Below are 26,364 nucleotides of genomic sequence, written 5' to 3'. Positions count from 1 at the left end.
TTTGCTGTTTATTTGTCATTTGTTGTACATTTTGAATTAATTTTGTTTACTGTTAATAATTCTGGTGATTTGTTTTTATTTCTGCTGTTTCTGCAACATCGGACTGGGGTTATATTTTTTCTGTCTACAGTGGTAAAGAAATCTCAATCATTTTTTTGTTTCTTCAGCTTAGTTGTTTCATCTACAGTGGTGGAAAAAAGTTTTACAACAGCCCATACATTTGGAATGTACTACATTTAGAATCACTCTCAAGTCATTGAACTCTGCTGAGTATTGTTCCATTCTCCAAACCCACATGCTCCCTTCTGCACGTGGTCTGTTCCACCGAGGTCAAAACTGGATGTTTCAGCAAGATAATGAAACACATCCAGGGCATGACATGTTGAAACTGTCAAGAATTTAGTTTTGTTCTTTTTCTTAATAAACAAAAAAAAATTTACTAAAAATTTGCATTTGTTTTTGTCAGTTTGATGCAGCCACACCTTGTGAAACACAAAAAAGATTTTTCTGCAAATATTTCATGATAATATTTGAGATTGTGTAAAATTTTCAGGAAGTCCGAAAATGTTTTTTTCCACTACTGTAGGTCTGATAAGTAGGAACGTTCTGCTTTATCTGTTAAGACTTTTTGTCTCTGCATCATATGTTAGGGCTAATCCTCATTAGTTGTAGACACAGATTTAGTCATCTAAATGTCTAAATGTTTTGTATAGATTCTAGTTTATATAGATTCAAGTATAACAGATTCAGTTTAATGCATTATTAAATCATTTTTCTAAGAGACAAACTCTGACTGGATCACTTCGCCAATTGCTCCTTCCTAACATTTCTGCCCTGTTTGATTAGTCTTACATCAAAATGTAGTTTTTATTTAAAGGGCTCATATTTTGCTAAACACACTTTTATTGTCTTTGGTATATTTATTTGTGTACTTGGACCCTAATAGTTCAAAAAGTTTGAATTTGAACCCTCCAGGTTCTACAAAGCTATCTCTATATTCATTTTGGCAAAAATCGAGCGGATTTCTACAACCTGTTTTAAGAAACATTTAAGAAACATTTCTCTGCGTACACCATAATTGTTTGTCAGCAGCAGCGGTTGTAGTTCATACTGAAAATATGTCCAAACTTTGAGCCGATTACCTAAAATGTTCAGTTGTTGGTTGAACGGGACAGAACAGCACAGCCAACAACCTGGAGGGGGTAGGGTGTGAAGTTGCTCATTTGCATTTAAAGGGCCAGTGCTCAAAACAACCTTTCTGGTGTCATTACTCAGAAATAGGGTGGAAGATGGACCTGTGGAGTTTAATTAATGAAGAATTCAGACCCAAGCAGAGCATTTACAATTTATGTAGACCGCAGGGAAACATTTAAAAATGCATAATTTCATTTAAAAAAGCAAAATATCACCCAATTAACTGTCATTGTTTTGGGCACTTTAGTCATGTTTAGTAGATGAAGAGATAATGATAAGCTATATTTCTGAATGAATGTGGTCGTATCTGCTCTGTCATCTCACCTGTGAGGATGATGTTGGGGACGTTATGGCGTCCTTCCCCTCCGCTGTAGTTCTGGTTCTGATTGTTAAGGAGCTGCTGGTCTCCACAGTCCTGCAGCTCCAGGGGACCCTGTGTGTTGGACGGGAACTGGTTCTTATCAGAGCTGCCACAGGTCAGACCACTGTGGTTCAGAGAGAGGCCGTCGCTCTGGGGGTCTGTGGTGAACTGTAACGGACCCAAGAGACACAGATCAATCTAAATGTTTACATTTCTTTAACTGCAATAAACATTGAAACAGCTCCACAGCAGACTCTCAGTTTTACCTGCTGGTTGGATTTGAGCTGGACATTCAGGTAGGGGTCATCCAGAAGAGAATTGAACAAGGCATCCTGCAAAACATCACAAACACATCATGAAAAAACAAACACTCTTAGAAAAATATCAAAGGATCAGTTTTCTGTTCTTTAGTTTATATCATCACATCTCAGAAGTGCTGCTCTTTGTTGAGTTGTGTTTAAACAATGTCCAATTTTATTTCAAGAAGTACATTTTAAGCTGGAATAGGCTCCAGCATCCCCCTGACCCTGTTGAGGATTAAGTGGTTTGGAATGTGAATGTATAAATGCACAATTCAAACATATTTTATCCTGATTGAAAGTGCCTAGCCCCATGGCCCAGTTCACCATTAAAACTTTTTTCAAATAACACATTTTGCTTGTAAATATCTCCAAGTGTTCCTTTATTAAAAAAAATGTTAATATCTATATTGGGCCCCTTAGGTTCTACGCGCTCACCAGAAAACACTTGGTTTTTCAGAGGATCATGTTGCTTGAGTTCACGTATTTTGTTCAAGACTTGAGTACACTGTTGTGGAATCTGGAGGGGTTTTTTGTTTGTTTTAATTTAAAAAAGCATAATTTTGGACCAATTTTACTGAGATTAAATAGGATAAGATCATGCTTTATATGTCTGACAATGGGAAAGGCATGCAAAAACATACTGCACTGAAACGATTAGATCTTAGTTTTGACATCTGACATTAGTTTAGGTGATGCTAAAACCAAACCTCATCAACGTAGGAAAAACACTGAAACTCTTAAAAGTAAAGCATAGGTGCTATTTAAGAAAAAAGTATAAGCATCGAGTCCTGCTGTCAAGGTTGAGCTCAGCTTTAATTTCAGGTAAATCCCCTCCGATGCAGAGTCAAAGACGCCTCCTGACGTCTGTGTTTTCATGCTGATCACATGTCACATCGTCTCACACACAATGAGCTCCATAAATAGAATCAGATGCAGTTTCACCTCAGCATTACATCAGACCCTGAACATGACACCGGACATCTAATCCTCACACAAACACGGACGACCTTCCAAACCTACATCTGGTAATGAGTGTCTCTTAAAGCTGAGTGAAAACATTTCATTTTGTTGTTATCATGAGTCAGAGTCATCAGGTTAGTTCAGGGTTTTGTACAAATAAGTGTCAGTTTCAAAAATCCACTGTGTAAATACTGGACTGCAGTAGAGTATGATGACATAAAGACTAGGAATAAAGACAGAGAGCAGCTTAAAGCTCCATGAGTCCACTAGAGGGGGTTGTGTTCAATAAAGAACTGGACAAAACATCTCAGAGACTCACCAACACTATTATACAACCATTAGCTTGATAACTACACATAATTATGATGGTTATATGCAGCCTGAGGGTTAGAAAAAGGTCATAAAATCCATAAATGACTCACTAATGTAGTGGTGTAGATGTACTCTTTCAGTAGTGTGAAGAATTTCTATTGGTCACAAATCTTATTTAAATTAAATCAGTGAGTAATGTTAAAAAAAAAAAAAAAAAAAAAAGTGGAATGATGAAAATAGTAACAAAACAATAAAACACTACATTATCTTCCGATTGACCTGTCAACCTCCCCAGTCCATATTTCATGATTGATAATTAGCAAATCCTTAAGGGTAGACACTTAAAGAAACATACTGAATGAATTAAGATGCTCTGTGTACATTGACTAATGATAAAAGACATTTAATGAACACTAACATACATGTAAAAGCCACTAAATAAATGTTTAAGGTTGCTTAATCAAAAACAGATACTTTGAATGTCGATGAAAACTTAATGATGAATGGCAAGACACTGAAATCCTCAAAGATCTGAATGGAAATATATCTAACAAATGTTAAAAGATGCTTTATAAACAATGAAAAACTTTGATTAATGAATGTTAAAAGGCAAAGACATTAAGATAATTAATGAATGCTAAAAGAACCAAAAAAGAAAAAATGTACATAATGATAGAACATGCTTTGTGAAAAATATTGTACATAAAATAAAAGAAAACATGGTTTAAAAACAATGTTAAATGCTTAATTGATGTCAAGCACTTGAAAAATAAATAAATTGTTTTGGTTTTCAGCGACTGACAATGAATTTCAAAATAAAAGCCCTATAAAGAGAGTCCAGTAGCAAACAGCAGAACGACAGTCAGAACAGCTGCTAAACATAGTGGAATGTCTAGCAGATAAAAAGAGAAATGAACCAACCCAGTGTGGTTTCCACTGTATTTGTTTTGGGGTGTTTTTAAGGGAATTTGAGAGGTGGATTTTCAGTGGTTGCCATGGTTACTCACGTTGTAGAGGCCCAGGTCGGTGGCCAGGTTGTGGCTGATCTGTTGGAGCTGTGGTAAGGTTCTGACCCTCTGCTGCTCCGCCTGCTGCTCCACCTCCTGTTTGACCTGGCACTGTGACGAAGACGAGGAGGATGACGAGGGACTCTGACCACACTGATCCAATGAACCCTCACTTTTAATCAGTGGTGAGTTTGCTGTGTTCACCTGCGGCCCCATTGGCCTCTGAAACGCATCAGACTCACAGTGAATGATTCATTTATGTTATAATTGCACTTCCCATATGGGATCTGTTTTATCACCAACTGGCTGAGTACCATACATAACAATCCTGTGAGTGAATTCATTTTGTAAATGCTGGCCTCACCCAACCAATTTTATAGCTGAGGAGAGACCTCAGTTACAAATATATTGTTGGAAATATATAGATTTAATATGAAGGAATTGTGTCCGTGTAACCATAGCCGTCATGTCATTCGTACCGTTCCAAAGTGCTGCTGCATGTGCTGGTTGTGTGAGTTCCGTAGGTTCTGCAGGTGCAGCTGCTGCAGTGACTGCATCTGTTGTTGTTGCTGCGGCTGCTGGAGACGGTGCAGCTGTTGGTGGTGGTGCTGGCTCTGCTGGGAGCTGGACAGACCGGAGAGGGGCTGATGGGAGCCAGGCTGGTGCTGGTGGGACTGGCTTAGGGGATATGGGGGCAGCCTCTGGTCCAGGGGGAGTTTACTGGTGTCCAGAGGGACGCCCTGCAGGTGAAGCAGAGGGAGGTGTTAGTACAAGAAGAACATCAACCACTGTGGAGGCTGAGACCAGTAAGGAAGTCTCTGAAGGTGCATAGTCATTATAATAAGCATGTCTACCGGTCTTAGAGCATTTTTACAGCCAAAGGTATGAAACATGGTCTACATTCAGTTGTTTGGTTTTGCTTTTACAATATGATTTTTGTAACAACTATTATGTCATGCTGTCGTCACCTACATGCTGCATTTCCATGTTTTTAATATTAACTGGTTTATAGATAAGTGTGCATTTCATAATGTTTTGGGTTTTTTCTGTTGAATTTTACATGTGGCTCAAACATCTGTCTATTGCCTAGAAACTGCATGTGAATGCTTAAAAGGAAAATGCAGATATACATGTGTAAAATATTACAATAACAGAATAATAAACTATATATATATATATATATATATATATATATATAAAAAAGTATTTAAAGGGTTAGGGCATTCTTCTTTTGATTTTGGTAACAGCAGCCCTACATCAGTACTCGGCTCACACATCCAGAATGTTTTTTGACACGGTAAACAAACATTTGACTGGACTGAGATGACCTCTCCTGGTTAGTCCACAGACCGGCTGTTTGGTCCAGTGTGTGATCCAGGGGAGGTTTCACACCTGTACATTAGCTCCAGATCAAACTGGAAAGTCTGAAAGTCCCACTCTAACGAGGTGGAGATGGAAGTGGACTAAGGCTTTGGGGACAGCTTATTCCAACGATACAAACTCATCCATTCAATTCAGTCAGTTTCCAAAGGCTTTTAAGAAGCAGTAAAGGTTTACTTAAGTAATTATGTGGAAAAATGCAAGAGCTAGAAAAAGAAGATGAAACTGTAGAACAAAACTCAATGTATATTTTAAGGCAATGGCTACTGCCACAGTACTGTGGCACAAAATATCAGTTTGTCTATTGCCAGAGAGCCAAAGGATTTGAATTCTGCTCTCTGAATGCTGTCCCAGTGGCTGATTTATATTCATCAAAAACCCAAGCAAATTCCTCGTATGAGGCGAAACAGTCGCCACGTTTCATGTTGTTTGCCTGCATGCTGAAACTGAAAGTGAGAATAGGCACACAAACCAGTTTCCGGTAACTGGTACCATAGCCTCTTCCTGTAACTGGATAGGCCCATGGGATGTACAATGCTTATTTCCACAGTACTGTGGCAGCAAAGTGACAGGTTACAGGTTACCAGTCTACACATGATATAATGAGGGCACTGATTGGCTGTGTGGTAATAGACAAATGAGAAAGTAGTCCCACAGTACTGTGGCAATAGCCACTTCGATATTTTAAATATTCATCTACATATTTGTGAGTATTTTTTCCAGTGACCAAGCCTTCTGTGTATTTCAGATCAGTTATGTGAATATTTTAGACCAAATTTTTAATCCTCAACCATTCAGGTTCCATCCTCATATTTTGCAAAATTTTCACCTTCTTGATTTTTAATTGAAAAACTTGTTAATATGAGTTGTTACTTTGTACTGTATTTTTTCAGTTATTGTAGTTGATAGTAATTGAAGTGGCTCTCTTGGCCTGTTCATGACAGAGGTTTTAGTCTCTATCAGTCTCACCTCATATATAAATTTACACCTGTATGATGAAGGAAACTGTGTTTGTTTATGTGTAGGTGGGTTTCCATCCAGTGTTTTTATGTGAATTTTCAGTCTGCATAAATAAATGTGTGTTATCTGTATGTGTGAGTCTTTATATATTGCTTCTATGACATAGGACAGCACGTGCTTGTGTTGTATATTGTATGTGTATCTATACATTACCTGTATGTGTATGTTTACATGTTACCTGTATGTGCATGCATCTCACCTGTGTGATGGAGGACAGTGTGGGGGAGATGGTGGGGGAGAACTGTTTGGAGTGATGCCTCCTTGTCTCCCCTCCCATGGGGAGGATGAGCGGTGAGAGTTGAGCCCGTCTCCGCGGTGACGTGCTGAGTGCAGGCTGACCCTGCCCACTGAGCAGCGGCGAATAGGATGAAGAGCAGGAGCTAGACCCGCCCACTCCACTGCTGTAGCCAGGGTTACTGCTGGAGGCCGACTGGAGGGAGGAGTTACTGAGGGACGAGTGCAGCGATTGGCTGCTGAGGGAGGATGGCAGGGAAGGGGAGGAGCTGAGCGATGACTGCAGAGACGGGTTGCTGAGCGACGAGTGCAGGGAGGCGGAGCTCAGTGAGTTGGAGAAGGAGTGGCTGCTGAGAGACGACTGGATGTTGGGGTTACTTAGTGATGACTGCAGGGAGGGGTTACTGAGCGCGTTCTGTAGAGATGCAAGGAGACCTGAGGAGAACAAATAGAAAACAGTACAGAAAAGTTTACATGGACTGATGTGCAAAAAAGAAAGAGTCAAAATGAATACAATTATTTAAAGCAACTAAGACATGTTCAAATAGAGGGCACACACTAATGTCATTTGCCATTGGAACAAAATAAACCCTGAAGTTATACAAAAGACAATTATTGTACTTCTATCCCAACATCAAACTGTAAATAACACACAAAACATAAAATCTTACATGACCACACAATGTTTAAAGATAGTAGGCTGTTTTAGTGAGCTACGTGCAGCTGCTATTAACTATGTAGGTATTTGTTGGCTACTATGAGTAATTTAGATTTTTATTAAATAGGATTTTACAGGAAAAGGTTACAAAAGTGCTTTACAGGATACAACCACATTAAAGTAAAAGAAATAAGTGCTGCAAAATTAAATCAATTGTAATATCATTTTGTGTATTTACATAATCAGTTGGAGATTCAGATTTGGGAGGATTTACGGCGAACCAATAGAGGAAATGGAAAAAATAAACACAACCTCAGCTGTCAGATGATGTTTTGGATTTAGGGATAGTGAGCAGAGAAAGGGAATGTATAAATCATGCAAAATTAAGTCACAACAATTTTTAATATGTTTTTGTATTTTTTATACTAGTGAAGCTTGTATGTGCATCTGTGCTTTTTCCTTAATAACCGAGCAAAGTGAGTGAAATTACAATATCCCCCACAAAAGACTATTTTACCAAGGTGCAACCGTCAAGGAAACAGTACACAATGTAAATACAATTTGCATCAATGCATAAACAAGAGATGGCATAGGCTGTTAAAAAAAACAGCCAGTCTGGAAATAAATCAGTGAATACATAGCCTACATAATGACAAACACCTGAGACCAAATCAGTATTGTAAAAATGCTGTTTTAATTTGATTCTCAAACAGTCTGATATCTAAATTAAACGGTTATGCTATTGTTATGTTCCTAGTAAATAAATAGGTATTGACACACAGAAACATTAGTTTTACACAATGTTTTAATTTTGCTGATTTTGGATTAAGAGGAAAAAAAGACTTAAAGACTCAGATGAAAAAGTGTTGGTTGTTGCTGCACAGATGGAGCCTCAGTCACAGACTGATCAAGTGGCAACTGTTTCAATAGAACAGTGTCTGAAAGTGATATCTTCAACACCTTATTAACACACTTATGATCAGACTTTACCAACGCAAATAGACAGAGTGGAGATACAGAATGACAATGTTCATTTTCACTAACTATCCACAAAACAAAAGGCTGAACGTTAATTGATTCAGACTGAATGCATTTTGAATTTAACTGAATGCTACAGGAATGCTTCCACAAAGTCTGGTGATTTTCTTTTGTAATTTCTTTACTTTATTGAAAAGGTGGATGGAAGGATGGAAGGAAAGAGGAATGGATTCTTTGTCACTGGACTGATAAACAAATAGTTCAGCAGTACTACACGTACCAACATCCTAAAATCATACAAGAATTAGAAAAGTCTTAAAAGGCTAAGGTTCCTGAAATCACATTAGGCTCAAGAAGAGAGAATATTGCACTGATTGAATTAGAGCTTGAGAAGAAAGTCCATCGCCCAAGGAGAAACACAGTTTCTGAGCCCAGAAAGACCAACACCAGGAACGAATTCATCCTCCACAGTCTAATGGCGGCTGTCTGGTCTGGAGTCTGCAGGTGTAAAAAGTGGCCTGTATTTGCTGATAAATGTAAAATATTTAGGTCTAACCCTTGACTGTGATTAAACATTAATACATGTATAAAACCTGGACTAATGCTCCTTTATGTTCCTGCTTGCAGACTTTTAGTCTCCGTTTAAAATAACCTTCAGTTTAGGGACCGGGCCCCGTGGAGACAGACAGACAGACGACCTGTTTTCACCTGAGCTCGTCCCCAGGTGATGGCAGCAGGTGAAAACATCCCCCTGCTCTATCCATCCCTGCTGCTTTTTATATCCACTCAGTAGGTCAGACTCGTCCACAATCAGCACTTCTGTCTATTTTCTGACCTGGTTTATTACCACAGGGTCCAAAACTCCCTCCTGCTGCGTCTCGGAATATGAAAACACCTTCATTAGACCACAGTCTGTGCTCATTTCTGCTCACTGTTTGTCTTTTACTTATTTGGCCTCAGTGAAGTCGCTGAGGGATTCAGCAGTTTACCCTAATTTAAATCACAGGTAACTTACAGACTGCTGAGGCTGCAGGTCTAATTGCAGTCTGGTTATTTTCCATCCAGCTCCTTTCTAAGAGGAATACAACTCAAAAGACATAAGATGCTCCTAATTTGTACATTAACAGAATTATTAAACTACTAAGAAAATGGGGGAAACGCTGGCTTATGGAAATAATAGCAGGGTTTCCTTTATATACATTCTATTGAAGATTGTTACCACCATTGCTTGAGTCAACTGTGTAGAGGCTTTTAACTTGAAATGTTGGATACAAGAAGTCGAGATTTGTGGCAACATGATCACTTATTGAGGGAAGTAATACATAGACACTGATTGAGAACACTCAAGCCAATGTATCCTTGAAAATGGTTATTTTGAACAGAATCTAAAATCAGTTTCATTGGATTTAAAGGGATTTTGGAGCTTTGCAGTACATTTCACACTAGAGAATGAAATTGGCTTAGTTTTTCTGATATTAAAGTTGTAAAATGTGTTTGAAGAGATGTACAAGCTGTACAAAACCTATTTCACTCTTTCACATGTGAGGTTTAAAGCTTGGTCTTCCCCTTCTCTACACATCACATTTTCAGACTGTGTCAAGTTGAGCTCACTTCAGCTTCCTGTCTGTGGTTAGTACAGTCACCTCACAAATGATAAGACACATTTTCCAACTGCACTTCAACCCACTCGCTCTCTCTTTTCTGTGAGGCTAAATTTAGACTGGCGCCCCGTCGAACATGCCCCTGCGTTTCATCTCACGCATACACTTCCTCTGTTCAACTTCATATTAGCCAGTGAGTCAAAAGCTTTTATCCAGACACGTTTCAAACAACTGAGCAGTGATGACACTTCAGGAGCTCCTGCAGGGATTAAACGCATCCGAGTTTCTACTCGCAGATCTCTCGAGCTTAAATGTTGCTTTGAAATATGCTCTATAAATAAATGTGTTTTAATGTGCCAGCTGTGTGGATAGTCAAATTTAAAGTGAAAATGTTACGTGAAGGGAGAAATGACTGCAGATGCTTTCCTCAGGTGCACTGTACAACTGAACAGTTAATGTCACATCACGCTCTGTAGCATCATGAGTAAAAATGCAAAGCAGGCCCAGATCCTTCGGATTTTGGATCAACAGGAAACCTCTAAAGGCACTGACAGAGAATTCACTGCTGCACAGATGGCACGAGCTTCAGTCACACAGACTGATCAGCTGGCGTTTCAATAAATAAATAAATATGTCAATAAAGAAAGTCAACAAAATAAGTGTGAAATCAGCGTGTTTTCATCTAGTTGCAACAACATCTTCTATGTTGTTTTCACCTTGTTTTCACCTGTTGTGAATCAATTTGCCCAGACCTACTTGTGTCTTTATCAAACACACTCTCTGTTGCAGTCTGTACTCACCAGGTGAGTGGTGGTGGAAGTTGCCGTTTCCTCCTGGTGCGTTGGCGGCATTGATACCCAGCTGGGTAAGCGTGGAGGCTAGGTTCCCTGTGCTGTTGCCCCCACTCAGAGAGGAGGATCCTGGGTAGCCGGGTTCATCCTGATCCAGTGGTGTGGGCAGTGGCGAGGGGAAGTGGAGGCTTGAGAGGTCGGGCAGAGAGCCGCCGGTGTTAAGAGCTGAAGGGACGCTGTGGGCCGGGGTGGACGGCTGCTCCGGAGACGTGAAGATACTGAGACAGGAGAGAAGGCAAAGAGAGATTAATAGAGTGCCTCTAAGTTTTACATTTTTTTTCTCTTACTTTTTCATATTTCTTCCATATTAGCTTTTCGTACTTTCATATTTTTTAAAACATTTTTTCGTACATCGTTGTCTATGCATTTCATATTTATTTTGTAAACATATAAAGGGTTTTCTGAAGTTTTCTATAGGTTTAGGTGGGTAGGATTTCTGGGCTCCAGCATGTTTCCTAAGCTCTGAAAGAATAAAGAAAATAAAATGCTACGACCATTGAAGAAAACTGTGCACCAGCACAGTAAATAGTTCCGCAAAAGTACACGTATTAGGCCTTTAGATAGACCTTTGATGACCATACACAGACATCATCTATTTAATTCCAAACGAGTCACACAGATGCTGCATCTTTTAAAATGTTTTCCTCTTGCTGTGTCATCATGGACCTTACGTGGGGTCATAAGGCTATTAGGTTCTGGCTACATGAAACAAACATTTACACCTTCTTAAATTAATTATCTAAACCGGAACAGCACACTAAAACATCTTTTTATATGACTTAATAATCATCAGTATTTTACATTTTCAGAATGAAATTTTTTCTGTGTGGAGACAACGTACTTAAGTCATCATGTATTATTGCAGTTTTTTACAGTTACTGTTGTATTTTTAGAGCTTGAAAGTGTTCCGTTGTGGCTACTTTAACCTGCAGGACTTTGTATAATGTGTTTTGTTGCCATTTACAAATATGTTGTTGGGCTTAAATTGTGTTCAGATCATGTTAAGCTGCAGACTTCTGGCCTTGTGGTGAATCTGGAGAAGTCAGTTAATGCATCGACAACTTCTGAACTTCAAAACTGCAAATTTTGTCATATTAAGATATTTTTTGTTGTAACGTTCCCTGGGTACATTATCATATTGTGTGTTATTTATCTTTATAGAAACGATGGGATGCTGTGGATACTGGGATGCTTTACATGACATAAAACCTTTTGCGGCTCAAAAGCTGTCAAACTAACAAGAATGACACAGTCCTCTTCAGGCTATTGACTTTGCAATTAAATGACTATCCTCTTCTAAATATTTAGCTTTCTGCAGCATGTTGTCTTTTTCTTCTGGGTTAAAAGCTGATGAGAACATTTGACATTTGATTCTGTTTGAAGATGAAGGAGACAAAAGCATGAGAAGGAACAGAGAAAACTATTTCAGCCTGAAGGGAGAAAAAACTAAACATCTTTGAGAGAAAACCCTGCTACAGTCTAATCAAATTACAGGCCACACCAAATAGATGCACAAAAGCCATTACAGCATAATGCAGTGTGTGTGACAGAGGAGGAAGGAGGTGTGTGTTTCACGAAGGGGCAACTTACTTTATGTCGGGGACTTCGCAGGATTTCGGTCGGGACGACAGCAGAGGCAACTAAAGAGAGAAGAATAAACATCGGTTCTTCCAGATCCTACATGGATTCTGTTACATCCTGTCCTCTTTCTCTGGAGGAAGCATTAGTGTCTTTACCTTCTTGGTGTCCCAGGGTTTGAGCAGTTTCCCCTCACTTAACACGTTTTCTTCGATCGGGGGTACTGGGTACGGAAACACTGAAGAACAAAAAGAGCAAACTTATAAAGCAGTTCTCTGTGTTTCAGAGGGAAAATCAATGTTAACCTATTTGAAATACATTTCAAAGAGCTGTTCGGGAGAACTTAAGTTTGTGGTCGTGAAAAATGTAAATGTTCCTGTAAATTTCACGTACTTACAGCTTGTCCTGCTAAATGTTTTTTTTTTTAAATTTCATCTGGAGCCATGTATTCTCAGTATCAACAATAATGAACATTTAACCTGTTTCTTAGCAAATACAAATTTTTGACTAAAAATATATCTAGCAGAGTTTTTAATCAGACCCACATTGGAATGCAACAATTCACTATTATTATCAGAGGAAAAAATAACTGAAATCTATTCTGATAATAGATGAATAGTTTACTTGATTTTTTTTTTTTAAAGTAAAAATGACAAAGTTTGCTTCTCAATAATGAGTCAGTTAAACATGTTTAGGTTCTGGACTGTCTGGGGGCGTAACTGGATCATTTCACTTTTACACTGGACACCATCCAGAAAAAATCTACACAGTAATTAAGAATGAAAACAATCTGTAGTTATAGTCTTGAACCATCCTGTGATCTTAAAATTAATTCTGAATAATCCCTGATGAAGTACTTTTTCCCAACAAAATAAAATCTAAAAGTCATGTATGACTTTTGTGACTAATAAAAATGCAAGAAAATTCTGTTGATGTGTGAGTGTTTGGACCTTTTTTGATAATTTTGTGGAAATGAATCAATGATTTGTAAAACTCACTTCTTCTGCTTTCTCCATCACTCTGACCTGCGTAGACAGAAACAAGAGGTTTTACTGAACTGGAAATGCCATCTGGAGTTTATACTTCTTATTATGAACATCCTGTTGCTGAGGAAAAGCAGTATGGATCTTTATCGTTTTGGCAGGTCATAGCAAGAGAATCACTTCAACAATGAGCAGGTTACACCAGAAAAAGTAAAAAGGAAGAGACATTACACAATGTTTACGTCTGCCATTAAACTGTCATCAAAGCAATATTCTGAGGTTTTATTACACTAATTATACTCCCCTCAGTAGCATCAATGCAGATACACTCTTAGAACTGGGGTTAATTTTGATGATATTATTTCCGAGTAACACTATTGTTGCACAGCTCATTCATTCATTCATTACAAAAATAAGGATCTACTGAAGAGAAGCAAAAGAGAACCTGTGAAAAATAAGCATCTGGTGATGCGCAAAATGTTAATGACTAATGATGAGGTTTAGATCCAAAAGAGACAAACTACAAACATTCACAAGAGCTGTAAGACTTTATAAGGTCCCTTCAACTTTATAAAAATTTACACAGATTTTTTTGACAAAACCAAGTACACAAAATGGGACCAGTTCTGAGTTCTGGGTGAGACAGGGTACAGTAACGCTGTTGTGTTACAACTGCGTCAAGATAGTCACAAAATATCTATTGTTTACATGCAAACTAATATTCCACTATGACTTTTTTCCCACTATGAATATGACAGGTATCATATAAACAGCATAGTTTGTTTGGATATTGTGAATTCAAAAACATGTTGAATATGCCATTATTATTTTGGTTTTATGAGGATTGTTTGAACATGTTTATAGTGCATTTGGAGAATGATTCTAATTTGCTTGTTTTGTCTTGTCTACAGGTTGCAACACACAACCTGTTCGCATTCAGCGAGAGCATAAAAAAAGATCTTCTCTTGATATTTGACACGATCATAGTTTATTTTTGTAACATGCTCAGAGCTGCAGGAGCTAAAATCAGATGAAAAAAAAATACAGTAAATTGGAAATAAATACCTTCCTTCTAGAAATCCTTACTCTTGGTTAAAATCAGAAGACTACATATCAACAAACTGGATATGCTGCTTGACATCACTGTGGAAGAGATAAGATACATGCTCTAAAGAAAACACCTGTGAAAGTCTACGTCACAGGGAAGATTTTCTACTGTCTGAAAGCAGAGTCGAGAGAAGGGGCAGAATTATTGTTTCCTCTTCTTCATCCAAACTTATCAACTTTTCTCACAATTGTAACATATGTCAAGATGAAGGACCATTTTTAGTCAAATAAGTAAAATTTTTACTGAAGCTGTCCAACCAAACCTAGGGAAATCCTGCAAACATCTAAAAATGAGACCTCTGCTTGAATGAATTATTGTTTCTTCATTTTTTTTTGAGTGATGCCAACAAACTGCAGCTTTAACTGAAAATTTCCACAAATGTTTAAAATCTATGACTATCACAATTTTTTTTCAAATTTGTAAAACCCCAGTGATGGCCTAATTATTACCACTAATCGATTAGTTTTTCCATACTTATGCACCAGAATCTCTTCCCTCACAGTGAACAACTTTGAAGATGACTTCATCATAAACACAGTCCACTTGTTTACATAACAAACCGAAACATCACTTGGGCCTTTTCGGACATTTTATTACAAAGTGCATTGTGGGAAGTAAAAGCGGTTTCTCACAGATTAGGCAAGAAAACAAGCCAGATCATTTCAACATAAAATTATACAGTCCACCAGGGTTGTTTTAAAGAATGAGTATAGCCAGTGAATGGAGGTAAAGACGACATTTGGGTTCAGCACTCTCAAACAAACAGCGAAACTGCTGCTGCGTGAAATTCCCATTCCCACAATGCACTTTGCTACAAAATTTCTGAAAGGGAAGGAAGGGAGGGAGTGATTCAGGTGCACAAGCACGGAAAGACTAATGTATTAGTGATAATTAGGCTATCACTGGGGTTTTACAAACTTGAAAAAAAAATTTGTGGTGAAAGTCATACGCTCCTTTTGGTAAAAGGAGAAAAAGATTTAATTTTTATTTTAATGACGGAAAGTCCCTTTTGTTTGCCCAGTATCTGCTTCAAAATGTCATTAGAAATAAGAGGTTGAATTTACAAAAAATAAGCACCTAATTGTGATACGTAAAGTTATGCAGATATGAAATGAGCATTTTGATGATATCACAGAGCTGAAACATAAGCTTTATTTAGTTGATCAATGATTTATATATTATCTGAGTACAGTGTGTCCTAATTTCTGTATCTGTCTTGTAGCAGCCTGTTGTTGTGGTGAGTTTTGTGTCTCACCGGTACGTCTGGTGCTCTGGGGGATGAGTGTGGGTCCTCCTGTGGTGAAGGGGTCTCCTGTGGGTGGGTTCATCACACTGGTGTGGAGGGCTGAGTCGGAGTTGGTCCTGAGCGGTGAGAGAGGAGAAACATTTAGAGGAAAGAAAAAAAGTAGAATGATGATTCCGAGGAAAAAGGAGGCCAGGTGCACCTCCAGGAAACAACAAAAGACACAATAAAACAACTAAATTATTCCAGTATATGACAAGCACTGTATGAGGTCAGAAATTGACTTCAAACTGCCTTCATCTCCAGCTCAAAAAAATAAAATCTTGTGCCGTTTCTGGTTGGATCCTGTAGAGGAAAATGCCCTGAAATGAAAGGATACCTGCCCTGTCATGTTGTCCTGAATTTTACACATGTATTTACTTAACAGGGAAAATAATACAGGGTGGAATAAACAAGCACAAATAACACAACAGAATAAGTGAGTAATGAGATGTAGGTGGAAAGGAGAGGTAAAACACATGAACAAAAGGCAGAAAAGGTTCGGAGTAAAGGCAGCCAAAAAAGAAGAAAAAAACTGTTCATCCAAAGTAAAGTCTGATCTGACACATTCTCGTTTATTTCACCCAAATAATTTCATTTGCGTGCAGGACTTTGTTCCATGTTTAAAGTGGAAAAGCGCTGGAGGATGACCAGCAGAAAGTAAGAAAGAAAAAAAGAAGAAAACAGAGGATGATGAAGAGGATTCACCTGTTAAGTGCTGTAGTGGGGAGACGAAACAACTGGCTTTTATCCCCGGGGAAGTTTCCGGACCAGTTCCTTTTCATGATCGACAAGAACAAAATGTTATTTTCCTCCACCGAGCAAGGGCATCAAAAAGAGGAAAAAAAATAAGAAGGAGAACAAGAGTGGGCTCTGAAGCAAGCAGAGGAAGGAGGAAGATGGACAGAGGGAGTCTGGCTCTGAAATCACACTCTGTATGTCCAAAAGTATGTGGACGTCCAGTTGTATCTTTGGTGTTTGGCTGTTTTTTCTTCTTTGTTCACTAGGTTTCATTTAAGTGAAGTCTGATGTTACACTGACAACACTTTAGTTCAACAGTTAGTGCCTCTGTTCACCAAGACACATTTGTAAAGCATCCTGCATAGAACCCAGACCTCATCCAAAAATCTCAGCTATAACAGGACTTATTACATGCAGCCACTTTGGGCACCAGCTAAAACCAAATTAAGCTTAAATTGATAAGAAAAGCATCCAAACTAACCATCTTAACTTCTCTCATATTTGTAACATAAGTGGAATTGGAAGTCACAGTTTTTAGTCAGGACCCCTAAACACTACAATCCCTGAACAACCACTCAAGCACCTAAATCTACCAGACACCTAAGGAAATCCTCTTTGAAAATAAACCAATAACTGGAATAATGAGAGAGAAACGAGACTTATGTTCTGTCCACACTAATAGAGATGGTTTCCCCCTCTGATTAAAAAAAATCTGTCCATATAACCTTTTTTCCAATACACATGAGAAGACAAAAATGGACCTTCAAATAATATTGGACACAGAAGATGCCGATGAAGCCGAATGGCAACAACAACATACATTACACACTAAGGTTTTTATAAAATATTTTTATTAGTGTGGACAAGGCTTGAGATTAGGATAATTCCTGTGCCCAGATCAACGTGACTTCACCTAGACGCCACACCAAACCTCAAGTCCACAACACTATTATACTGTCATTCTTTATAATACTGAACAAAGGCTGACAGATCATTATTGTCTACAAGATAACTGGAGTAGGTATCATTCAAAACTACAGTTTCCTCTGGGGATGCATCAAATACCGGTGTAATACTAGGGTTAGCATGATATTGCAATGTGAGATGACAATTAAGTGTCACACAAATAATTGGAAAGGTTATTATGTTATTAACTTTATGCCACAACAGTATAAACCTAACAAGAACTTCATTATACATATAGGCCTTATGAAGAAGTGGGAATGCATTGGCTTTAGAACTAATTATATTTCTGTTTTCCTTTTGTAAATAAAAATTGAAAATGTCAGGAATGATAAGGCCATTGCTGAAATATTCCACCACAAAATCTAAATAAACCACTACGACGCTAGTTCGGCATTGAATTCATAGCCCAAGAAGAATGAGATGCAACGAGACTGTGTTAAGCCACATCCAGCTTCACAACACATAAAAACATATATACATTTGGGGAATTATTCATTATTTAAAACCATGTGCCATGGATCAACTACTGTTAAACGGATGGACCTATGGAAACAGTGCCACCAAGACCCAACTCAGCTCTTTGAGTTGGTATCAGACTCAATACCTCAATGCCTCTATGTATTTCAGAAAACCACCAAGGTTTTACTCCAACAGCTGAACTTTCAAGCTCATATTTGGACAGAACAGGTGCTGCTTTTGTTGGGCAACCTGTTCCCAACATAAATCAGACACAAACTTCACGAGCACACATATAGGTATGGCTCTAACATATAACACTTTTATCATATTTCAGGTTACAGCATTTGAATATGAGTAACTGACACCTGACAATTAAGTGAATATCTTTTCATTTGCTGGGTGAATGATATACAGCAGTTCAGACATATTATTTTCATTCTATTCTCTATTAAACTTTTTAGGCACATTTTATAATAGGTGCTTAATGTCTGTGCCAAAATGTTCCTAGTTTTAGCTTCAGTAGTGTGTTCTTTTATACCAGTAACAGGAAAGTGTTGGGTGGTGTTTAACCAAGAAAATAATCAGCAACTAAATCTATGATGAAAATAATCTTAAATTCCAACACCGACATTACAGCACAAATCAGTACTTGACTAGGTTTATGGTATTTTATGTATTTAATTTTCTGAATTTGTATCTGTTTATAAAGTGTATTTTTGCGTGCACTAAACAACTAAACTTTTCTCAACATTTGGTTTACACAGGTCAGACTGATGCCTTCAAAACTTTGAGTAACTGCATCAAAAAACCTCAAACTTCAAATCTAGCCTTTCTTTAAAAAAACAAAAAAGGATACTGCTCATCAAGCATGAAAAGAAATCAACCAAATGCATACGCCTCCTCATCATAGAAGAAAAACAGAGACAAACTCCATTTACAATGAATGGACTGACATTTAATTTAAAGGATCATTTATCAAATCTCTGCTGAATGAAGGCTGCTTTTTTCCCCCTATAAACTCCTCTTGAAATGAGGCAGAAAGAGCCTAGACGAAGCAGAACCAAAAACTTGAACTTTTTTAAAATAACACATAGACAAAGAGCAGGCGGAGCTGCTGGAGAACTGTACTGTTTTACTGGGAAACTTGATGTTTACAAAGACTTGACTTCAACTGGCGGGCTGACAAAGTGACAGCTGGAGGAGTTCAGCGTTTTGATGTGTGGCCAGTCTCTCTCTGAAGGTAGTTGTTGTCTTGTTAGAGGAAAACCAGAACGAACGCAGGCAGGCGAGAGTGAGTGAGCAGGAAGGCAGGCAAGCGGAAATGAAACGAGCTGGGAGAACTGGAACAGAAGAAGAAGCCAAAAAGATTCCCAGAAGGACAAAGTAAGAACGAATGAGAGCCCTCGAGAAACAGCTCAGGTCTGAAGAGACGCCGGCTAAAATAAACTCTGCTTTATGTTAGTTTCACTGCAGGTTAGTGAAGCTCAGGAGGACCATGAAAACCTTTGTGAAGCCTCGTATGAGCCACATAAAACATAATCAGCGTCTGGCTCAAGGACACTTCAGCAGCAGGGTTTTGTTTTCCGTTTAGCTGCCAAGAAGCAAAAGTCTGTGAGAATATCTGGCTTTTAGATGCATGATTTAGGAAATTAACTGCAGAGGAAATCTTTTAAATCCTGCATCTGTTTCCAATTTCTGAAAGTTGTTACAGATTTTACCTGAATTTTCCCTTGGCCTTTTTTAAATTCATTTCGGCTATTATTTTTGGTTATTACCTATCACTAAAACTCATAATATTATCTTCTCATTATCCTTTCCTAAAGTACTAGTACATTGTAATACAGCACAATGCAGTATAAAATACTCATATTTTAGCATCAGCTCTTTTATTCTTGGTAGAATTATTATTGTGGTTGTATTTTAGGGTAGATTAACTCATTTTTAAGCTTTTCTTTATCTTATCTGATAATACATGATGTGATTGCTGTTTGAACACCTAAGTAAATAACATTTTCTTCACTACTTAGGGACATTTTATCAAAACCAAATCCAGTTATAAAAACAACTGTTAGCTGGAGTCTTAAAGGTTATTGTTTTAAAGATGAATGTGCATTAGAACAGGGTCAAACAATTTTTACTGTTCAAAACCAAACTGGTCATGTGAACCTTGGTATGTTTTCCTGGAAAATGAGTCCACTTAGGGCTGGAACAATTAGTCAGATAAACCTTTGAGTCATTTGTGGATGTTTTCATGCTTTATCATTTATTCTGATTTTCTTGCACCAGATGGAATCATTTATTCCATGCAGGTTTTCTTGTCTGTGCTTCGGTTTAGTGTCTGATAATGTAGCCTACATTTCTATTAAAGATTAAAATTTCTCACTTTATTGTCTTGCATGTTTTGTATTATGAAGCTCTGAGTGTCATGTAACCGACACTATATTATACTAAAGATATACTGGGTTTGTTTTTACTATCATCCTAATAACTGTGTAATTTTAAGCTTTTACTCTTTTTTCCTACCCATCATGACAACAGAACTTAGTAATGACCCTTTTAAATTTTTAAAATGGTAGAAATGCAAAAAACAACATTTTCTTCTGTCAGCTTAAAAACATTTATACCAACCTGAACTCATCTATCACTGTTATTTCAAACAAACGATCTGTATAATAAGATACCTAATTGTCAATGGAAATCAATGCAAATTAATGGTTGGCATTGGAAAACACATGAAATGTTATGTAAGACTAAAGAACTCTCCGTATCCTTGAATATTAAAATATTAATATATTTTAGATGATCACATCATAGCTTTTCAGGCATTTGCATCCATATTTATTATAAAAAATAAAACATAATAATAGGTACTTACTGATACAGGCATTTACCAAAATAAAAAAAAGGTTTGATACTACTACAAATTATTATCTGGTAAATAAAGGTTAATTCAGTTTCACTTATGTATATATTCAATATTTAAATCTTACACACCCCATCTTTTGCTTTTACTCTCTTAGGATTGTGTTATACTGAAGTTAGTTATGAAGTGTCAATAAGGCTTCAGAAAAGCTTCAGAAAGAGCAGTGGGAGCAGACATGATGCTTTGGAAATAACAAACAGGCATCTCCATGGACAGCCACGTCTCCACAGACAGAGACGGTGAAATACAGTAGGTGGGAAGTGTTAAGAGACAGAAGGTACCTTCTCCAGCTGGGGTCTGGGGGCGGGGACAGGTAGGCGGGGTTATACGGGGAGTTGTCCACCTGAGGAGATGACCGGTTAAGGAAACAACAAGAGAAACAGTCTGTGTGTGTGTGATTGCTGTGCTGTATGAAGGATCCTTGTTATGTATGCATGTATGTAAATATGTATGTTGTACTTGGGTGTCTTGCAAATGAGATCTAAAGCTCAGTAAGACATTCTGACAGAATAAAGCAATAAGAATGAACTTCAAAGTGAGGCTCTGGGATTTTGTTGGTTGTCAAATGTACCTAGGGGCTGCGGTCTAAAGCTGGTTGCAAGTGTCAACCAATAAGATTCAAGTATTTAATGATGCTCTGATCAACCTGAGACACAAGTCTACGTAGCTAACCAAACCTTAATCCTTAAACATTCTTTGCAAAATTTGCATCCTAAATTGGTGTCTTTCCCCCAACACATGATCAGGTCCACATTTTCCTACCCATCGCATAAATGCTACGATTTCAAATAGAATGATCAATAGTTTAGCTTTATTTTTTACAACTACAGTAGCACAGATGTTTACGCATTTGGCAGACGCTTTTTTCCAAAGCGACTTACAGGGGAAAACCAATTAAATCACTCAATCAATCAAATTTTATTTATATAGCGCCAGATCACAAGAAAGTTATCTCTTGACATTTTATATATAGAGTTGGTCAAAACCAGACTCTAAGTCAATTTACAGAAATCCAACAGAAGAAGAAGAAGATAAACACTTCTACATGGATTCGCTTTGTTTCCTTTAACTCAGTAAGTTTTAACATCACAGTGTGGCTGCAAAAACCAAAACGCCTGTAAAATGTACAGTCTGAAGGAGCCTTTACACACCTGTTCATCTTTTGTGTGTATTTTTGTTAAATGGGGTTCAAGTGGGTTGAAGCTCAGCATTTTCTGCTATGTTTCAAAGGTACATGTTTTACTACCAATGTCTTTGGTGTTTAGGAGTTTCTGACTGTTCTGATTGTTGAAGATTCATTCAGCTCTGGCAGCTAATTTGAACTAAATTCAATGATTTCAGAAAATTAACTCCTACCTTCTGATCGTCAAGTTAGTAGAATAACTACAAATACCTCTATTATGGGGAAAATAAAAAAAAGGAGAAATGTAAAGCATAATAACGGTTTTACAGCAGCAATTTGAAAACAAATCATTTTCCAACATGCTCTCACATGTACTTCTTTGCTTAAAGGCCGAAATAATCTTGTATTCAGTGGTTGTGCTACCTCTGGTCTGCCTGACACAGAAAATAAGTCTAGATAAAAGCTGCAGAGGAGTGAGGGAACAAAAGCATCTTGTGTTGCTGTTGTGAGCTCCAAGCAGATAATAAATGACAAGATGACATGCTCAAACTGCACGCCAGATAAAGGCAACTGTCTCTGTTAAAACGTTTCACAGCAATGACTGATGTGTTAGATGGGCATGACAGGAATTTACAGACTGTGGAAAAAAATACACTTAACTGTCATCCGCTGGTGGTTTGGGGCTGAATTATGTGCAAATCCACTTCCTGTTGAGGTTAATATATGGTAAATGTGGAAGAGAACACCTTGAGTGTACACATAAATGTACACAAAACTGAAATTTCCAAACTAATGTCAACAGATGATATGAAGTCAGTGAACTGACCCTGAACATCAGTATCTGTCTCTATCTGCCCTCTGAAACATAAACATATACCATCAATCTGCTACGAAGACTCACTACAGCATCAACGGGGGATTCATTCACTGATGAAAACAGTCTCAACACATTTCCTAATCTTTGCTCAATAAAAAGGTACAACCAAATGCTGCACTGGCAAAATACTCTGAACGTTATGTTTCAGACTTTAAATGGGCTCAATCCATTCTCTCATCTTTCTTTACACGCAATAATCCATAATTATATGCAACAACAAATATTTTGTTAATTTACTGAAATAAAAGATTTAAATACTTGCACAAATATTCAAACCATCTAAAACAAGAATTTTCAGCTGGATGAAGTTGGTAAGTAGAGGTCATTGGGTTTGTAAAGGCTGATATGGGCTAATAATAGTCACTAAGAGGAAAAAGCTGCTTTACTGACCGATATCGCCACTTCTGAGGACGAAAAATGGAATTTACCATTTTTTATTTCATAAGTAAATAACTCTTACAATGAAGATCTAAGTCAAATGATGCATCGTTTTTGTCTTCTTTTTATATTGTTTTTCTTCCTGATGCAACATTTTCATCTTATTGTCCATGTTAACATAAAGTGTATAAAAACCTTCCAAATGCATTGTTTATCCATGAGTTCAGTGTGAACCAGTTGCTTTGAGTCTGTGAAAGGATACTTGTCGATTGCGGTACGGTCGGACTGGTGACATGAATCGCCGGTCCCTCTGAACTCGCTCCACCAGACCATGATGCCGAGTCGACCGATTTGACTCCAGAGTGGAGGGGAAAGTGCCCTGAAAGGTTAAAAACACAGGAAGAAAATGAAGATTCATTATTTTTAAGCTAATTTTGTATAACATTTCTCATGCCACTTTGCAGAGAAATCTTCAAGAGGGAAAAGTATAAAAATTAATTTAACCCAGTCCTTCAAAAAAACAAACAAAAAAAACCCCAACAACAACAACAAAACCTTCTGTAGACAAATTAGCCCAGATCTATAAATGGGCAGGTTTCTCCAAACTGAGTTTTTGGAAAGTTCAGAAAAGCAGCTGCTGCTCTCATGATTAATATCCCATCCCTGAACTCAGCACTAATTTCAGCTGCCAGCTGCTGCAGGGAGAGAAATTAACCAAGAGGGCTGGTAAAACAGTTCATACTGCAAATAGAGGACATTCATATTTTTACTGCCTTTTAGGACATTTTGGGTGGTTTTGTCACCTTCTCGGCCAAAGTTTCTCCAAAGGCGCCATCTGAGTCAAATGAACAGACAACCTGAGATTGTTCTACTGCTCTGGAGAGAAATGACTCTGTAGCTTGAATATAAGGCAATTATTTTCTGGAAATAAGATATTAAAAATGAGCCATCTACTTTTCAAAAAAACTGGGATAAATAAAAACATAAAATGTATTCGTTTCCCCGGGTGTGAGGAGACACAAGTGAAAGTGCTTAACTGGGCTAGAAAAACCAAACTCACTTTCAAACGATAAAAGAATCTAAAATGGCATGTTCTAGGTATGTATTAAAAATTTTACTTTGAATGTACATGGAGAGATATTTAGTTAAAAGTCACAAAAAGATAAATACCCTGAAATTTTCGCCACACAAGTATTTGACCTCTTTAAGAACGTCTGCTGGTTAGCTGGTCTTCATTAATTTTAAAATAAATTTTCTCGGCTATTTCAAGTCGAGCTGATGCGAAACTTTGTAAGACAAGCCTTCCATTCATTTTCTGCAATTAATCAAGGCCTGGGTCCCCTAATTGTGGAGGAGCAGAGGCTTATAATTAAGATGATGCTTACATGGAGCTTCTGTAAATATATTACCATGAAATAGACTTACTAATGGATGCATTAAGATGTTTAATCCATTATTCACTCACAAACACTGATTTAGCAGTCAAACTGCTAAATCAGTTTGAAATACAGTAGGTCGGAAATTCTTGTGCATATTCTGTTTATATGACATTTATGTGACCATAAATGTTTCACATACTTAAAGTTGACATGTTAGGATGTTTGGCACTTATTGTATTAAAATAAATTTTCTCAGCTTCTTCGCATCAGGGTGATTTCTAACTTATTTGGAGGTTAATCCTGGTACAGATGATACAGACATTTTCAGTTTCTGGGTAGATACATTTACGCATCTGGCTACGTTACTGATTTTTAAAAAAAAAAAAAAACAAGGAGAAAAAAAGCCAAAACAACAGTTAAGACAACAACAACAAAGGAAGATGTAGAAGAAAAAACAGAAGAAGTAATAGAAGAGATAGAAAAAGGAGCAAAAAAAAGAAGAAGTAGAAGAACAACAGCAATCACGGAAGAAGGAACAGAACGTTATTAGGTGATGCAAGGACAGTGGATTCACTGTTGGACTTTCAGTTCTTGTTTTAGACCAGCGAGGCCAAATCAAAACGTTGAATCCATAGATTTAAAATAATAGTGAACCCTACTCTGAAAGTATTTCTAGAGTCTATTAATATCAAATAAAGGATTAATGTCCATTCTTAAGCAGTATTCCTTAAACTTTGACAATTCTTGCTGCAATTTGGTCCAAAGACACTCCTCATGACTACCTACAGTTAGGTCCACTGCTTATATGCAGTTCCCTAAACCTGACATCCAGCCCCTTCTCCCCAACCCACTCTCCAGACAATGTTGCCAAGTTTCATCAACCTCTTTTCCTGGAGAAAAAGAAATGATACACATCAAAATCTCAACCTCCCAGATTCCTCTACAGATAAGCTCGAGGCTGAGCAGACAAAAACATCTCTGTAGCCAAATGAACTTCATCTGTGTCTGACCTCAGAGACAAAGAAGAGGAGGAGGGAGGATGAAAACTTCCATTACAAAATGAGTTTGGCTCTGCACGTCTGATGAGTCAGCAGTGAAGAGCTGAAACATGACACAGCAAATACCTTCTGTTCTACATTATAATAAGATCAGCCTCATAAATTCTGATCATTGTGCTGAATCACAACAAAATAACCAATACCAGAGGAAATGAAGTCATCACACCACAGGATCAAAACACTACAGTCAGAGTAAAGAGAAGGGCTAAAAGAAGAGGAATCCAATGTGAGTGGAAATCACAGTTTAAAAATAGTCATAACGGAGAAGATGAAATTAAATCAGCAGTGATGAGTCACCTGGAATTCCTGAGGGTTCCTGCCGATCTGGTTGACATTGGGCAGTGATCCACTGTAGTATGGACCCTGACTCCGGGCCAGTCGGAGCTTCTGGGCCTGAAGCTGATGAAACAAAGAGATGACAAGATGTCTGTTAACACAATACTGAATGGAATTGCATGATTAATCTGAAAATAGCATTAAATGACTTCGAACGGAATTTTTTAAATGATGTACAAATTACAATGTAACTTAAACAGAGGAGTAGCATGTTTTTCAAGTTACTGCAGGTTTTTCTTGGTTTTCAGAGGGCTCAGCTGCTGTCTGGATGGTTTGGTTTGATGTCGTCTTATCCACTGATAGATAGCACTTAAG

The 26,364-nt window shown here is 37.7% G+C and overlaps 1 protein-coding gene across 4 annotated transcripts in view; it reads right to left on the bottom strand.

The window, feature by feature from the left end:
• LOC115435421 (CREB-regulated transcription coactivator 2) overlaps window positions 1-26,364 on the bottom strand; it is a 42,233-nt gene that overhangs the window by 2,093 nt on the left and 13,776 nt on the right. Inside the window, exons 2-15 of one of the 4 annotated variants that reach the window (XM_030157824.1) lie at window positions 26,011-26,112; window positions 23,539-23,655; window positions 21,180-21,241; window positions 16,518-16,586; window positions 15,783-15,889; window positions 13,435-13,461; window positions 12,595-12,674; window positions 12,449-12,498; window positions 10,808-11,076; window positions 6,736-7,205; window positions 4,616-4,876; window positions 4,137-4,358; window positions 1,822-1,887; window positions 1,519-1,723 (exon numbers count right to left, since the gene is read on the bottom strand). In XM_030157824.1, the coding sequence (XP_030013684.1) occupies window positions 1,519-1,723; window positions 1,822-1,887; window positions 4,137-4,358; window positions 4,616-4,876; window positions 6,736-7,205; window positions 10,808-11,076; window positions 12,449-12,498; window positions 12,595-12,674; window positions 13,435-13,461; window positions 15,783-15,889; window positions 16,518-16,586; window positions 21,180-21,241; window positions 23,539-23,655; window positions 26,011-26,112 (2,107 nt within the window). The remainder of the gene's footprint in view (window positions 1-1,518; window positions 1,724-1,821; window positions 1,888-4,136; window positions 4,359-4,615; window positions 4,877-6,735; window positions 7,206-10,807; window positions 11,077-12,448; window positions 12,499-12,594; window positions 12,675-13,434; window positions 13,462-15,782; window positions 15,890-16,517; window positions 16,587-21,179; window positions 21,242-23,538; window positions 23,656-26,010; window positions 26,113-26,364) is intronic. The other 3 variants (XM_030157828.1, XM_030157827.1, XM_030157826.1) reach the window with 3 other exon arrangements.

This window comes from Sphaeramia orbicularis, chromosome 16 (genome assembly GCF_902148855.1).
Source record: "Sphaeramia orbicularis chromosome 16, fSphaOr1.1, whole genome shotgun sequence".
NCBI classification, from domain to species: domain Eukaryota; kingdom Metazoa; phylum Chordata; class Actinopteri; order Kurtiformes; family Apogonidae; genus Sphaeramia; species Sphaeramia orbicularis.
The sequence above is the reverse complement of the archived record's forward strand: the minus strand, read 5'-3'. Positions and strand labels throughout refer to the sequence as shown.